General features: G+C 37.8%; 4 protein-coding genes and 2 non-coding genes across 11 annotated transcripts; 2 read left to right on the forward strand and 4 right to left on the reverse strand.

Moving 5' to 3' along the window:
* Window positions 1-16: 16 nt before the first annotated feature.
* Window positions 17-2,113, reverse strand: LOC18610808 (fructose-bisphosphate aldolase 1, chloroplastic-like). Its single transcript, XM_007046685.3, has 6 exons — window positions 1,884-2,113; window positions 1,351-1,620; window positions 1,162-1,271; window positions 936-1,026; window positions 582-851; window positions 17-497 (listed from the first exon to the last, which is right to left on the reverse strand). The coding sequence occupies exons 1-6, from the start codon at window positions 2,052-2,054 to the stop codon at window positions 219-221; spliced, it is 1,191 nt and encodes a 396-aa protein (XP_007046747.3). The 5' UTR covers window positions 2,055-2,113; the 3' UTR covers window positions 17-218.
* A 1,242-nt stretch (window positions 2,114-3,355) lies between these two features.
* Window positions 3,356-6,436, reverse strand: LOC18610810 (DnaJ (DUF3353)). 5 transcript variants are annotated; one of them, XM_018125044.2, is made up of 6 exons: window positions 6,284-6,422; window positions 5,621-5,724; window positions 5,333-5,539; window positions 5,152-5,252; window positions 4,108-4,558; window positions 3,356-3,783 (listed from the first exon to the last, which is right to left on the reverse strand). In XM_018125044.2, exons 3-6 carry the CDS (start codon window positions 5,476-5,478, stop codon window positions 3,627-3,629), a joined length of 855 nt encoding a protein of 284 aa, XP_017980533.2. In that variant the 5' UTR covers window positions 5,479-5,539; window positions 5,621-5,724; window positions 6,284-6,422; the 3' UTR covers window positions 3,356-3,626. The 5 variants fall into 5 exon arrangements, with proteins under 5 accessions (XP_017980533.2, XP_017980531.2, XP_017980524.2 ...); XM_018125042.2 differs by having other exon boundaries at window positions 5,152-5,255; window positions 5,654-5,724; window positions 6,284-6,420; XM_018125035.2 differs by having other exon boundaries at window positions 5,152-5,255; window positions 6,284-6,420.
* A 19-nt stretch (window positions 6,437-6,455) lies between these two features.
* On the forward strand, window positions 6,456-6,528 carry TRNAE-CUC (transfer RNA glutamic acid (anticodon CUC)). The gene has a single exon. It is a non-coding gene; the product is annotated as a tRNA-Glu (tRNA).
* A 1,430-nt stretch (window positions 6,529-7,958) lies between these two features.
* On the reverse strand, window positions 7,959-8,031 carry TRNAE-CUC (transfer RNA glutamic acid (anticodon CUC)). Its single transcript has one exon. It is a non-coding gene; the product is annotated as a tRNA-Glu (tRNA).
* A 480-nt stretch (window positions 8,032-8,511) lies between these two features.
* LOC18610811 (putative pectinesterase 53) lies at window positions 8,512-10,794 on the forward strand. The gene is made up of 4 exons (XM_018113951.2): window positions 8,512-9,401; window positions 9,487-9,676; window positions 9,857-10,299; window positions 10,399-10,794. The coding sequence occupies exons 1-4, from the start codon at window positions 9,097-9,099 to the stop codon at window positions 10,547-10,549; spliced, it is 1,089 nt and encodes a 362-aa protein (XP_017969440.1). The 5' UTR covers window positions 8,512-9,096; the 3' UTR covers window positions 10,550-10,794.
* A 58-nt stretch (window positions 10,795-10,852) lies between these two features.
* Window positions 10,853-14,584, reverse strand: LOC18610812 (PHAF1 protein At3g51130). Of its 2 annotated transcripts, none has more exons than XM_018113950.2 (14): window positions 14,351-14,584; window positions 14,055-14,137; window positions 13,728-13,802; window positions 13,554-13,621; window positions 13,371-13,476; window positions 13,213-13,273; window positions 12,959-13,125; window positions 12,621-12,683; window positions 12,470-12,517; window positions 11,998-12,111; window positions 11,690-11,780; window positions 11,526-11,593; window positions 11,251-11,355; window positions 10,853-11,124 (listed from the first exon to the last, which is right to left on the reverse strand). In XM_018113950.2, the coding sequence occupies exons 1-14, from the start codon at window positions 14,445-14,447 to the stop codon at window positions 11,077-11,079; spliced, it is 1,194 nt and encodes a 397-aa protein (XP_017969439.1). In that variant the 5' UTR covers window positions 14,448-14,584; the 3' UTR covers window positions 10,853-11,076. The 2 variants fall into 2 exon arrangements, with proteins under 2 accessions (XP_017969439.1, XP_007046755.1); XM_007046693.3 differs by having other exon boundaries at window positions 11,520-11,593.
* Between the last annotated feature and the right edge of the window lie 787 nt (window positions 14,585-15,371).

Below are 15,371 nucleotides of genomic sequence, written 5' to 3' on the forward strand. Positions count from 1 at the left end.
GAAGAAAGAGTAGCAATGACAGAGAGATTGGTAGTCTGCTCTTTCAATTAAATTTTCACTGCAGGAAATTTATATAAAGTTGAAGATACATGTTATCAACAAAAATATGGTCCATTGGCTATGAGGATAGCAGCAAAGATCTTCTTCATCATTTCTACATAATTTCATAATTTTACCATCAGTGCTGTTTTCTTTTGTGGATTTTGATTCGAACAACCTTAGTAGACATAACCCTTGACGAACATGCCTTGTTTGGCTTCCTCTGACTCTCCCTCGCCAGTGTACTTGCCAAGTTGAGCAAGAGAGTTGGCCTTAGCCCGGACAAGCAGAGCTTCCTGAGCCTCCTTCACGTTCTCAGGTCTGCCTCCCCACTTCTTCAGGCAAGTGTTTTGAAGGGCTCTCGCGTACGAGAATGATACATGCCATTGGTTTGGAGCTTGGTTCATTGCGTTCAAGTTCAAGGTAGCCTCTACTTCAGATTGCCCACCAGACAGAAACTGCCAAAACACAACCAATCCACCATTAGTTGCAAAGTTTTCACCGTAGGCATGCGCAAGAACTTACATTGTATAGTTAATTACCATGATTCCAGGGACAGCTGGAGGGATTCTTTGGCGGAGGAGACTCAGGGTGTAGTCAGCAACTTGTTGAGGGGTGGCCCTGTCTTTGCACTCTGCACCTGGAGTGACCATGCTTGGCTTTAGGAGGATACCTTCAAACATCACATTGTTCTGGGCAAGGTAGAAGAAAACCTCCGCCCACACCTTTTTGGCTACTTCGAAGGTCCTATCGATTCCATGTTCGCCATCAAGCAAGATCTCTGGCTCAACAATTGGAACCAATCCGTTGTCCTGCATGACCAAACACCCAACGATTATTTAATACAACAAAATGTAATCAAGACAGTGCGTCAATAAGATTTCATATCATCTTACCTGAGAGATGGCAGCATAGCGAGCAAGTCCCCAGGCTGCTTCCTTCACGGCAAGTTCAGATGGTCCATTGGGAATGCTTACCACAGTACGCCTATAATTAACAATTGAAAGTACGTCTTAACAAAAAGCAGTTTCTCATTGGCTGTATTCATAACACAAGGGAAATGCTAATGGAAAACTGAAATAATTTTCTGACATGAACTGCCTAAATGAATAAAGATTTTACCATTTTGCAAAACGAGCTCCCTGTTGGTAGTATGCAGCAGAACGTGGAGCGAGGCCGTCAAGACCTTGGCACCAGGACTCGTTGTTTGAGCCAGCCAGTGGAACAAGACCCTGTAGCAGTCATATTATCAAGCTCTTAGTAACAGATACTTCTTAGCATTAGATCTACAGCGGGGGGGATGAGACTTACCTTGTCGACCTTGATACCGGGTACTATGTTCTGCTCAACAAGAACGTCAACCATTTTCTTGCCATCGGTTGTGGATTGGTAGAGGGTTTCCTCAAAGAGGATGGCGCCTGAGATGTACTGGCCAAGGCCAGGAGCTGACACCAGCAATGTCCTGTATGCTTGGCGGTTAGCCTCAGTGTTCTCTAGCCCAATTGAGGCCAGACGTTTCCCACAGGTGGCGTTGGACTCATCCATGGCCAAAATTCCACGGCCTGGAGAAGCAATAGTTTTCTACAAGCACCCAACAGTTTCATATCAGTAAAAAAGTTCCATTGTTTTTCAGTAAATTCCCAGTTTCTGGCTGTTAAAAGCTTATCCTACTAGCTAAGTAGCTACTACTTCCTGGTGAGAATCCATGCTGGTTTAGAACTTCAAAAGCAAGTACTTTGCAACGGTGTTCAAACCACCATTATTTCTCTTTTCGTTCACTCATTCTAGTATTAGCGTTGACTTTTAACCAAGCTGTAGAAGAGGTTAAGAATTATAACACTTACTGCAGTCTTGACAAGCTCATCGGCATATGAGCTGGCACGCACGGTTAGTCCAGAGGGAGCAACCAGGTGGCACCTCACGACAGAAACCGAAGGTTGGCGAAGGGTCTGACCCCTAACCCACTCGGACTTGTCTACCACAGGTGAAGTCTTGAGGAGAGATGCAGAGGCCATTTTTCTGTTTTCAATACGTTTCTCTTATCTCTCCCCCTCAAGCTTTTTCAACACGAACTTTTTGGCTCTAATTCTTCAATTTATAGTTCCCAGTCCTTACCAAGAGATATCTTGTTTGAGGCTGCAATGCATAGGCCAATCATCAACTGACATGAGGGATGCTTGCTTGGCAAGTTGGCATTGGCATAGGCGTGGCTGATATGAGGTGGGGGAGCTTAAGTATATACCTGTGGAAATCTGTCTTGAAATAAAAGGTTGAATTTTCAGAAATTTGTAAAACCGGAAAACCTTGATCTTTTTGGAGCTGATTGATCTCTTTTTGTTCTTTTTCTTTTCTTTTGACCTTGCTAGCTGGGGAGGAAAATCACCCAAAAGGCAGGATGCAGACAGCTATTTGACTATTTGAAGGGCTGGCAACAATTTAGGAACAGGGTTTTTTTTTTTTTTTGGTCCCTTTAAAAAAAGTTGAGGCTATGAAGGAATTCGTTTCTCTGCTCAAAACCAATTTGATGCATTCATTAGCTTTCATCAGACTCAACTATGAGTATGAAATCAAGTTAAGAATCTCCTGCAAACATACCAATTTAGAGTCAAAGATGAGCATTAATATATGACAGGACCAAGGCAAAAGTCCCTTAGCTTTTAAGAGCGTATTTCATATGCATCAATGTGCCATATGCATTCCTGTGGCTTCTGCATATTTCAAAGCAAGAGGTGGCCTGAAGTTAACAGAAGGCATTTGCCACTATTTCTGCACCCTGAAGACAAGGTGCAAATATTTCAACAAGGACAGTTCTCAATTGAAAGGAAAAATCAGTGTTTGCCTCACTGGTCACCTTAAGCTGCAGAAGTTAGCTTATGACCCAGCTATTCTCTTACTTATAACATCAATGGTCCCATGGCCAAACATCTGGCAATTGTATACCTAAGGAAAATCCAAGTAAATAAACAAATAGACAGACACCATAGGTTGCGAAGAAGAGAAAATCTTCTTAAAAGGACATATAGGAAGTATTGTCGTGGACAGATGCTGGCACTCTGTAATAAATATCCTCAAAGACTGAAGAGCAAAGACCGAGTAATTCTCAACCGCTCAATCCCTGGGCATCTTACAGCTCAGGTGATTCAAATTCAGTGTATTAAAGTTCTCATGTGTCCTACCAATCCAACCCACAAACACTTTGTCTTTGGACATTTCGAAAGAGAAGATAGAGAGAGTGATTCCATATTGATTCAGAATCTTTGTAACAAAAATGGGAGAAAAGAACAAAAAGGAAGAAAAGACATGTAAGAAACCACAGTTACACAAAATCAACAAACTATCTTTATTTTGACCTAGTTTTACATCTTTTACTGGACAACAAACAAATTTATCCACAAATCTTTTCTTTCAAACTATGCTTTTGACCAATATGTTAAGCACAACAACTAGCATCAATGCCGAAACTAGAAATATGACACAGCTCTCATAAGCTAATATAACATGAATAATGTGCCACTACCAAGAAAATCTTGTGTTATCCACTGCATCAAAATTGGGGTCTATAATGAGAGAAACCTGTTGCTTTACCACTACTTAAGATAAGTAGATGAGACCCAGAGTAGCACATAGGTTATCAATGATGTCAGCACTTCAAAACTCCTTGGTCCCTTAAGTACAGGGATTGGTGGAATCACAGATACCATCAAGAAGGTCCCCACCAACCAGGAGAATATAAAAGCTCCAGCCCTGCAGGGCAGCAACAAATGATTATGAAAACCTGTTAATGTTGTAACATTTCAGGGTTCAATAGCAAAGAATTTTCAGGAATGCATTTAGAAGAGGGAAGAAGACATGAAATGAAGTAGTTCACTATATATTCATCATAGTTGGAAGGATCTGGTTAGGAACATTCGTCTGTTTGACAAGTATGAAGCAGTGCTATATCATGGCTAATAGAGAATCAGGAATTATATTGAAGATTAAAAAGAAAGAAAGAAGAAAGGCCTTAGCAAGAAATATCAAGGACATCATATCACATTTTAAGGTAATACCACAAATGTCACCACGTACCCATAAAGTAGAGCTCGAATTTTGCTCTTCAAACGATCATGTATGAAATAGAAGGTAGCTATCAGCGATATGGCTACTTGGAGGGTTGGGCCTTCTTCAGTTGGAAAGAGAACAGTGAGAACTCCAAGCACTAAAAATGCTATGGATGTTTTTACAATGAACTTAGTGGCCGGAGTTTGAAACCTGCTTGTGACAGCCTGTACAACCCGGGATTGTTTAACTTCCCTGACCTTTTTCTTGATGTCAATTTTTGGGTTCTTCCTTTCATAGAACTTCTGCATAATTATTTTGTCATGTGCTGCTTCAATTGCATCCACGCTTGGTTTGTGCCCCCCATATTTACTAATAAGGAAGTTCCGTGCAGCTTGAATTTCGTCTTCAGAAGCCTCCCTGCTTATTCCTAGTCGTTTGTATGGGTCCCTAATATTAATTCTAGGAAAGATGGCCGATCCTGCAAAGGCAGTTAAAGAAGAAATTCCATAGGGTAATATGTATTAACAACTCATAAAAAGCTTTAATAAAATGGGGTCAGCAGCAACAAATCAGGACAAAAGCACAATTCAGTGAAACAAGTTCTCCAAAAGAAAACAGGAAGCAGTAGGCTCCTGGCAAATGCACAGAACAGATTATACCCCAAGCTCATTAAGAAACCAACAATGTCAGGGTTGAACTAGGTCCATGCTCAATGAACAAAAGCATGCTAAGGTTGAGCTTACATTATTTCCAAATCATAAAAAACTATTCAATCTTGAGATTAAATCAGCTCTCACAAACTTATTAAATGACATATGCCTATTAAGATGATCATAAATCCAAACAAACAACTAAACATACATCAAAGCAATACAGATCTTAGTTTACACTTTACATCATGAGCAATGTCTCTTCAGGGCAGAAATAATTAAAGCCGGAAGGTTTTTGAAATTTTTTCTACTTCCACAGAAAGAAAAGATCCTTAGTATAGCATGTCTACTTATTCAGAGCTAGCCAACACAATAATCTGAAAAGAAAGAAAGTCCACTAAACTCAAGCAACAAATATTACCAGCTGATTCACTTGCCATATCACCATAGGAAGCATCCATTGCACACTTGATCAAGTGAGTTTTCTGTGTCTTCCACCTTGTCATAGAAACAATCCAACTACTTCTGCACCGCAACAGGAAAAAGCCATGACATCATACAACTAAACTCAAAGTTTATAGGTCATATTATTGGAGCACTACCTTTCAAGATGGAGTAAGCCAAACTTTTCCTTAGGCTTGCCAGCACTTGGAATAGCTGAAACTTGCCCGCATACCAATCCTCGACTGCGGTCAGGTAGCCTAAGGCAACATCTTGAGGGACTGCCGGTCAGTCCAGAGACACTCATTTTTATAATACCTTAATTGGTATTGTCCACGAAAATACTGTGAAAGGTCAAAGATTAACAGCTGCAACAAACAAAATTAAACCGGCTAAATTAGATGGCAACTAGAACTGAATAAAGGATAAAAAAAAGTTATCATGCCTACCTCAGATTAAACAACTATGTAGGAGAAACATACATCAAAAGCTAAGATGGTCCATCCAAAACATCTCAGTATTCACTATCTTATCTTCCACAGTGCATATAGCTCTGAAATTTAAAAGCACAATCCCGTTATAAAATTCCTCAATATTCATAATTCAACTTATGTTAGTGAATTCAAGAATGGGAACACTAACCACCAGTTTTTCCTATTAGCTACAAACATCTCTGTCAAAATAAACAACATACTCCAATACCTTGAATCTAAAACGAATTCATTCCTTCATCCTCCATGACAACATCTAAAAAGAATATTCCATTTCCTTTGCTTATAACCCAATGAATAAGGCAGCTTGGAAACCCATAAGAACAAACAATCACCAGGCAATCAAAAAGACAAACCATTATCAACTGAACAACACTTTAAGCTAAAATCCCAAGAAAGGCTGCGACTTTATCTTCACCAAATAATCAAGGCTATAAAGCAATTAACTTTGCCCGAAAAAAATTGAGAAATTCAAGGCCGAAGAAATGTAGGAACAATTCAACCTATAGTTTTCGAAGATTGTTTAGTGTTATCCAGGAAGCATTTTAAACCGAAATGAAGCATCAAAATTTTAGTGAAAAGTAATGCGTTTTGGAAAAAAATGTTGAGAAATAGGCATACCTTTGTGGAGATGACTGAAAATACCAAGTTGGGTCGAGCTGGAAAGTGTTGCAACGGATAGGGAAGCAGAGTGTGGGAAGCTTGGAGAAACACACTAAACCCTTGCTTGCCAGGCTCGAAACTGAATTAAAAAAAAAGTTGTCTTGTTTCAAAACTTTCACAAACACAACAATCCGTTGTAGTCTAGTTGGTTAGGATACTCGGCTCTCACCCGAGAGACCCGGGTTCAAGTCCCGGCAACGGAATTCTTTTTGCTTCTTTATATATATATAAGTGATAAAAAGACCTATCAAGTCTTTATATTTTTCAATTTTATTTAATTTAATCTCTATATTTCTCCTCCTAAATTAATTTTTATTGATTTCGTCACTGAATATAAATGACTAAATATAACTTGTATTATGCATATCACTAAATATGTTGATTTAGTCATTTTATATTTTAACGTAATGTAAGTTATTCATTTAAATTTGACTTTAGGTATGAAATTTTTTAAAATTTTTTATAAAAAGAGAATTCAAACTTAATTTTAGTAAAAAAGATAAATTAATTTACATATTCTACAATCACTAATCAAGTAAGAAAATATTTACATATACTTTTTAATATCATAAATTTTTTACACTTAAATATTTGACTTATTAATAAACATATCAATATTCTACTTAAATATTTGTATTTTTTAAATATTTTTTTAATTTAGTCTCTCGACATCTCAATTTTGTTCAATTTAGTCCATGTACTATATATTTTTATTCAATTTAATTTCTATAACATGGTGATTTTTTTTTTGAATTTTTTAGATCTGCCACATGGCACTGACATATCAACAAATCAGTTCCACATCAACACTGACACGTCATCGTATAGTATCATGTGGTATTGCCACGTTATTAAAATGTGACACATCAGCACTGACGTCATCTTTTAACAGTAAAATTAGATACCGTTAGGCAAAAGGATTAAATTGAAGAAATTCTTCAAATCAAGGCACTAAATTACTTCAATTCTTAGTATAGGAACTAAATTAAACAAAATTGAAAAGTACAAAAATTTGATAAGTCTTTTTACCATATATAATTTCTACGAAAAAGCTTCTGCATTTGAAAAAATGAAGGTGAATTGGAGCTTAAAAATAAGTCCTTTGGGAAGAAAACATGCATTGAAAAAATGTTCATTTTTCTGGGTTGCTTCAATCCATGCTTATGTCATTAGAACTATTTAGAAGCAAAGGGTTTTATTTTTTATTTTTGGCAAATTCGTATTTATCCAAACCATAATCTGGAATTGGAGCTTGCTAAGCTACCTATCAAGCAATGTGCCGGTGATGGGAAGGAGACCTTGTGGCGCGATGATTGGCATCCTAATGGATTTGCTATGGCAGAAGAGTTGGAAAAGATGCAAAGGTTGCTACTGTGGTAAAACAAAGGTGATTCAAAATGGCAACCAGGAGAAAATCCAATGAATTTGTACATATCCAATTCCAAAATTGCCTTTGTTTCCAAGGCACCATGTTCTGAACTGGACAGTTCAAAGCTTCTAGCACGTGACAATGGCTGAGAAAAAGATTACTTTTCCTGTCAATCATGACGGAACTGAAATTTAATATCTGTTTAGTTGTTTGCATTAGCATATATAATCAAGAACAGAAAATTTTAGTAAAAAAACACATAAATTCCGTTGCCGGGACTTGCACCCGGGTCTTTCGGGTGAGTGCCGAATATCCTGACCAACTAGACTACAACGGAGTGCCGGCCATGGAGAGCAAATATTCTAAAATGCTTTGACCATGAAATGGCATCAATTCTAAATGGAATGATGGGCACATTCCTTTCTATGGACAGCAAGGATTATTTAGACTGAAGCCCAGCAAGAAAATTTACTGAGATGATAATGGTGGTAACAACAGGGTAGCATCTCCATCACGAAGATGATACATCAGGACAATCCCTTTGTCATCTTTTCCCACGCTTCTGCCCAAAATCATGTTGTTTGCTTTGTTCTTTCTGTTAGCTTATTCGCAAGCTAGCTCACACTAGAAATACCAAGAGAAATTAATTAAAGACAAATATGGTCCACCTCATTATGTTGTCCACTTTCCTGCACGATTTTACACTCCAAATCCGAAGGTCAAAGTGCAATGAAAAGCCCAAGAGATTCCCAGTTACACAAATAAACTGAACAGTGAATCATAGTACAGAGAAACATGAGAGTAAAATGCCATAGTTCTTTCAGGATTGAGACCCTGGTGGATTAATGTTGGATTACTGCTGTTAAAAAGGATGATATTCGGAAGAAAAGAAGGGAATTTGAAGGGCTGCAGGGGTCCATCATCTTTTGTTACTTTCAATATTGTCATCTCTGTTGCTGGATTTCTTCAGTATGTAAGCCGAAGCTGACAGTCAATGGAAAAGTGAAAATTGAATATGATCAGTACATTCACGGAATACCTTAGACAAGAACAGACAAGAAGAAACCCCGTGGACTGAAAGTCACTGCTTGGTCTTAAGGGCCTGGTAGGAAGAGCCAACATAGATACAGCCACCCCGTGCCAGATATTCCATTTACAATTTCATCATCCTCTCTTTGGGTTTTGAACCTCCATTTTTACGAAGTAATTAAACCTTTTCACTGACTATGGAACCATACTGAATATCAGCCAACTTGTGAAAACTCTAAACACATATATTCTCCAAGAAAATCCTGAAGCTTTCATCTATTGCTGGCTGGCACATCCCTTAAGAAAGTTGGCTCTTCTCTCACCTCCTTCCCCATTCTTCTGGGTTAAACTGCAATTCTTTTTAACTAGCAAGATGATAATGAAGCTGTTCTTGTTTATCTTACTGTTGGAAGCTGCAAGTTTTCCGGTTACCTCAAACAGGCCTGGTCATGAATTTGTGTTGATTGAAAAAGAATATGTAAACTGGGTTAGACAGATGTCTTCTTTCAAGCACTCTCTCTTCGGAAGAGCAAAGAACAAACTAAAGCCCTGCTTATCCATAAGAGTAAACAAAAAACCAAGACTGGGGCAGTTTGCTACGGTGCAAAAGGCTATTAGTTCACTTCCAGTAGTTAATAACTGCCGGGTTGTAATCTACATTGGAGCAGGAACTTACAGGTAAATCTAAAGCTTCTTTCAGCTTTATTTTTTGACAGGAATTGGACATTTTGTTTCTGATTTGAATTCGGATGGCAAAATGCAGAGAGAAGGTTGAAATTCCTGCAACCATGGCTTACATCACTTTGGAAGGTGCTGGTGCAGGCAAAACCGTCATTGAGTGGGATGACACAGCAGATAGGATGGGGCAGAGTGGCCGTCCGTTGGGCACCTATGGTTCTGCAACATTCGCCGTTAATTCTCCTTACTTTATCGCAAAGAACATCACCTTCAAGGTCAGGCAGAATCTTTAGATTACAATCTCAACAAGTCCCAATTTGAGTAGTAGTTTCGTCCTATGATGTCAACATCCTTTAACATGCACGCTCATGTTATTCATCAATGTTGCCATAGCATCTCCAAAAGTTCAAATGCAGTTAATTTTTTTTTAATAGAACTTGAATATCCTCTGACAGAACAAAGCACCATCACCTCCATCGGGAGCTCTTGGGAAGCAAGCGGTGGCTCTGCGGATTTCAGCGGATACGGCAGCCTTCATCGGTTGCAAGTTTATCGGAGCGCAGGACACTCTCTACGACCACATCGGCAGACACTACTTCAAGGACTGCTACATTGAAGGTTCTGTAGATTTTATATTTGGAAATGGCCTTTCCCTCTACAGGGACTGCCATTTGCATGCCGTAACCAACAGCTACGGAGCCCTGACTGCCCAGAAGAGGGAGAGCTTCCTCGAGGAAACGGGCTTCTCCTTTGTCAACTGCAAGGTCACCGGGTCAGGTGCCCTCTTCCTGGGGCGAGCCTGGGGAACTTTTTCAAGGGTGGTGTTTGTTTATACTTACATGGACAAGATCATCACCCCGAGAGGATGGTATGACTGGGGAGACAAAAATAGAGAAATGTATGTATGATCTCTCTTTCCCATTTTACCTGTTCCAAATTTATGAGCCAAGACAAGCTAAAACTCATCCATGTTCGAAAAACATGTTCGCCCTGGCAGGACTGTGTTTTATGGACAGTATAAGTGTTCAGGACCTGGAGCTAATTTTGGCGGGCGAGTGTCATGGGCCAGAGAACTTACTCAACAAGAGGCAAAACCATTTATTTCAGTTGATTTCATTGATGGCCGTAGTTGGCTTCCTGTGTCATGAAGATATATCTTCATCCTTCAACTGCAGCATATATATCAAATCGTAAAACTATGCTCCTTCGTCTTCAATTCAGTTGCTCGGAGATGGCACCTTCGTTCTGAATACATAATTTATATTTAATGCATTGTCAGTATATAATTCAAAAATTTTTATTCAAGCTTGCTTTTGTTGTGAATTTTCCTGAACTCTTATGAACCCAAACTTTATTGGTTTCGAAAATTCACATACATACAAGTGCAAGACTAGGTCAGGGCTCAGGGCCGACTCAATCCCCAGATGGCTGAAACAAAAGGAAATTTGAGCTAAAGTGAAACAAACAATGTATTATCCTTTTAAAAGGAATAATAATTTACATAAGTTACATGGTCAACGTATTCTACAGCATAAATCAACTATACAAATCAATACATACTGTACAATTATCACTACTTCCCCATGTCGTGTACAAACAATAATTGTGGCTCCACAACTGTACACATCCACCAGCTTGGATGCAGAGGAAGAACCTATCAGACCAGAGATGGTCATCAGGACTGGAAAAGTGTCACTGTTGCGATATAGCCATTCTTCATAACCTGCTAATAGCAATAATCTTCATTAGAAATCCTCTCACTATCATTAACTAAACTAAAAATTAGCAAAACAGTGTTGCATCAAATACTAAAAAGCCAAAGGAGCAAGAAATTTTAACAAATTTTCACCTCAAATGCAACATTCTGATAGCCATACACCAAAGTAGAGCCAAAAGGATTGCTTGTGGAACCTTGTGTTTGTATAGCTGCTCGGCCACAGTCCCCAAGAATTTCCTGCAGTAAAATATCATTCTTTGTGACAACCATAATCTGATTGCATATATTTGCACCATTTTCCATATAACTATGATATAAAGTACTCGAGAAACTGAACAAATTGCAGGTTAGTGAGAAGTAAAATGAAGATTATTGGCTTTTATTCAACTCTAAGAAGTTACCTTCACCTGCTCCCATTTGGTGCTTGGAGTAATTCTGTTTTTGTAGTTACTCACATCTGGGAAGGACCCCCCAACTGCAGCAAGGAAACAAAAACATAAGATCAATTACCCTCACCAATAAGGCAATAACTATAATATAAACAGCTGAAAGAAGGGCTCATTGTCAGAACCTAAGATAACAAAATTGCACTTTATATATGAATTAAAATCTGCATGACCAGGATAGTTCGTGTGTAGAACAAACTTCTTGATTTTATGAGTCTGCAAAACCAAAAAAGCGTTCTGAGAAATTCTGACCACCAATATCAATTCCAGGAGTACAATGATTATAAATAAATAATAGCCAGAAAGACAAATCTAATGCCTTCTTAACCAAAAGACAACTGAAACAAATACTAACGAAAATGTATGTACTATGTAGGGAAGGTTCCTTCACTTTTTTATTTATGGGTGTTAATGGAGCATTTATTCTGAATACCTGGCCATCAAATAAGATATCCAATCCACGAGTAAAATAATTGTAGAAATAATCACCACATAGAGTTGTCCGAGGTCGAGGATCAGAAGCAGAGTGAATAACCATTTGGTCAACCTGTAGACAAAATCAATTTTTCCCATGAGGGAAATATGCAAACAGTTCAAGCTTAAAAAGCTGCTATAATTCTGCTCAGTCAAGTTCAATTCAACAACATCAATTAGATATAAATTCATAAAAATTTCAGAGCAAAAGAAGAACAACTTGCTGTATTCAGTTATCTTAATTCTTAATTTTGTCTTTACCAAACAAAAACCCTTTCACCCCACAACTGAATGCAAAGAAGAAAACAAAATAACATGCCTAATTACTTCATGTAATGTCCAATCCAACAACTCTCCTTAGGTGAAGTAATGTGTGTAACCAGTATAAAAACCCCATATTCCATTTCAAAAGGTTCATGCATCATTGCTACCTGCTTTTGATGGATTCCACAAGGGCGCCCTAATTCAGTCCAGACATCCTGCATGAAAAGGAATAGCATAAAATTAGCACTACCCCACGTGACTAGCGGAGAAAGGGAAAAAGAACAAAGTTAAATCTCATTAAATCGATTGGAGATTTACCTGTGGTGATGCACCAAAAGGAATATGCTGGCCTCCAACAGTGAAAAACAATTCTTCCCCAAGCTGGAAAAATAGGCATGGAAATCAGTTAGATTCAAAATATTAGTCTCTAGGATTAAGAGACCATTGGTACTCTAAAAACCATCAACAAACGATAGGCGAATCAAAATACCCAGCCCAAGAGACGTCACCCCTTTTCTAAAAAACCACTTATTTTCAAGAGATATTATCCAAAAGTTGATGCTAAAGGATAAAAAGTAAAAAGGCAGTCAGCTGCTAAAATAAGATGACCAACTGATTCTTATTAACAACAGAACTGAAAAAGATAGAAGTCAAACCTTGGCTTGCACCTCTTCCATGTACAGGCTGCCAGCAGGTAATGGAGGAGCAGAAGCCTTGTCCATTAAGGATCCAACACCAACTTTTTTGCCTTCTGAAGTATCATATATGGATACACGGCAGGTAACTGGAGTGGTGCCATCTGGGAACTCCAAAGGCAATTCCGCTGTCAAGGAAAAGAGCAAAGATAAACTTATTAGGAATCGAAGAATAGGCATGACAAGGAATCATGTGTTGAGAAAAGAATGAAAACCTTCTCCATCTTGGCAGCAATCTGTATACTGACTTGGAATTGGAAAAGCAAATGACAGACCCTGCAAAATAACAAGATAAAACACAGCACAATTGGAGACAAAAACTTTAAAAAACCAAAACAACGCACTCTAGTACTAAAGTAACCAAGGTACATACTGGATAGAATAGGGTATAAACACCTCTATCCTTGTCATATATTCCAGGATAGGTCGGACCAAAAAGTGGATAGACAGCTACAAAAGTAGCAAGAGTAGATGGTCCCCTGTATGCAAAAACCAGGTTCACAACCGAAACATGTAATTATGAAATATTTGAAATTGAACTTAGGACTTAACTTACCCAATCAAAGAAGTGGCATAGCGCATTTGAAGACGTTTGATATCGAAAATTTCAATAAGGCGTAATCTCTAATACAGAATTCAGAATAAATTAAATGTGTTATAACGAAATCATGTGAAAGAAAAGATAACAAGGAAGCAAAAGGAAACAAAGAATGTGAACCGACAATAACACCTGTGACCAAGGGTCAAAACGAAGATGAAAACCATGATCTGGAAAGCTTATGACAATATCCTGTTTAAGAGGCTCCTGCAGACAATAAACATAATGAAAAAGGTAGGCATGAATATTAAACTTGTCCTGACTGTGTAATTACTCAGCATACACCAAACTAACTTTAACAGCCAAATCAAAGAAATAATCACAATTATGAGCAACTGCACAAATATTATGTAAACCTGAATTCCATTTTAAAGAGTTTCACCTTGTACCGATTAGTTAAACCAAACTACTGAAACACGACACGACAGGAAACAGTATATTTAAGGGTTCAGTCCAAACCTCATCATAAAACTTCACATGAACGACATCGTAAATCTTAGGCTGTTGTTCTATTTGAGCAAATGCTTCACATATCGGCATCCCTGACAATAAACAGTGCAAAAAGAAAAAAAATGAAAATTAATAAAAACAATTAGCTGTATAGAAAAAGTAACCTAGTCCTTTGATTAAAACGAATCGCGATTGTTTCGAACAATCGAAATTCGCGTCAAATTACATAATTTCAAATTCAGTTCGCCGATAAAAGTAAAAAGGAGTAAAATAATATTAGAATATAAAATTGAGAGGAAACGAACCGAGAGTGAAAGGTCCGATGCCGAGACCGGGCCGGAGATCGAGAACGATGGCGCCCATGGCGGTGCCTTCGCAACGTCGTCTAGGTCTCTGCAACATTTGTTCTCAGATTTTTTTTTTTTTTTTTTTTTGGCCTTTCGTGCCTCCTTCTTCCTTTTTCTTTTCCTCTCGGGAGTGTTTGGATTGGGTTTGGGGCAAGCCTCCGTTACTTCCGCTAAGAAAACACCCAAGCGTTGATTACTTTATATATAAAGCTTGTGCTTTTAAAAAGCCGAATCGGTTTGGGCTTGAGATTGACTCCCGGCTCACGAAATGTTAACACCGTGGCCTACTCGGGCCGTTGGACCCACGAGCCACCCATCTGACGCAAGCCCCCCCGTCCCCCCGGTCGCATTATTTTTTCTGTGACTTTGATATTATTTTAGAAAATTATATATTTATATATAGCCATGATAAAATTTTAATTATGCTTTTGAGTATTTCACTCTTTTTTTAATTTTTTATGCATATAAACAAATAATTAATGTTCTTTTTTAATATTATAATAAATAATTAAAAATTTCGACTTTATACTTTTATTTACGTGACATCTAATGTAGATGTAATCATATGGTAATTCAATACGACACGTTGCTACATTATATATCACAAATAGACATTTGATGATATTACGTCTGATAATTATTAATTTTTGGTTAAAGTTAATAGATTGTGTAACACAAATCAAAAGATAAAAACATGTTTATATATTTTTGTCTATGTGACATATGATTTGTTAACCGATATGATCACATGATAATTGAAAATGAGACATAATTATATTGTATATCACAAACAAAAAAGGTTGGTTGGTATTAAGTTGATGATTATTAATTTTTAGTTAAAGAATTTGTGTGAATGCAAACCAAACAATAAAAAGTTTGTTTATATATTTTTGCCCACATGATATATGATGTGATAATCTATGTAACCACATAATAAGTGAAAAACAATATGTAACCACATTTTATATCACAAATAAAA

Source organism: Theobroma cacao, chromosome 1 (genome assembly GCF_053813885.1).
Source record: "Theobroma cacao isolate CCN51 chromosome 1, ASM5381388v1, whole genome shotgun sequence".
Taxonomy (NCBI): domain Eukaryota; kingdom Viridiplantae; phylum Streptophyta; class Magnoliopsida; order Malvales; family Malvaceae; genus Theobroma; species Theobroma cacao.

Coding starts and splice junctions, on each gene's coding strand:
- LOC18610808 (XM_007046685.3), bottom strand. CDS start 2,054: ATGGCCTCTGCATCTCTCCTCAAGACTTCACCTGTGGTAGACAAGTCC. Junction 1,272..1,350: donor CCGGTATCAAGGTCGACAAG/GTAAGTCTCATC, acceptor TGACTGCTACAG/GGTCTTGTTCCACTGGCTGG. Junction 852..935: donor GCTATGCTGCCATCTCTCAG/GTAAGATGATAT, acceptor TTGGTCATGCAG/GACAACGGATTGGTTCCAAT.
- LOC18610810 (XM_007046688.3), bottom strand. CDS start 5,478: ATGAGTGTCTCTGGACTGACCGGCAGTCCCTCAAGATGTTGCCTTAGG. Junction 5,256..5,332: donor GGCTTACTCCATCTTGAAAG/GTAGTGCTCCAA, acceptor GTTGCGGTGCAG/AAGTAGTTGGATTGTTTCTA. Junction 4,559..5,151: donor TATGGCAAGTGAATCAGCTG/GTAATATTTGTT, acceptor CTGCCTTTGCAG/GATCGGCCATCTTTCCTAGA.
- LOC18610811 (XM_018113951.2), top strand. CDS start 9,097: ATGATAATGAAGCTGTTCTTGTTTATCTTACTGTTGGAAGCTGCAAGT. Junction 9,677..9,856: donor CAAAGAACATCACCTTCAAG/GTCAGGCAGAAT, acceptor ATCCTCTGACAG/AACAAAGCACCATCACCTCC. Junction 10,300..10,398: donor GGAGACAAAAATAGAGAAAT/GTATGTATGATC, acceptor TCGCCCTGGCAG/GACTGTGTTTTATGGACAGT.
- LOC18610812 (XM_007046693.3), bottom strand. CDS start 14,447: ATGTTGCAGAGACCTAGACGACGTTGCGAAGGCACCGCCATGGGCGCC. Junction 13,274..13,370: donor TTTATACCCTATTCTATCCA/GTATGTACCTTG, acceptor GTTATTTTGCAG/GGTCTGTCATTTGCTTTTCC. Junction 11,594..11,689: donor GTGCAATTTTGTTATCTTAG/GTTCTGACAATG, acceptor TCCTTGCTGCAG/TTGGGGGGTCCTTCCCAGAT.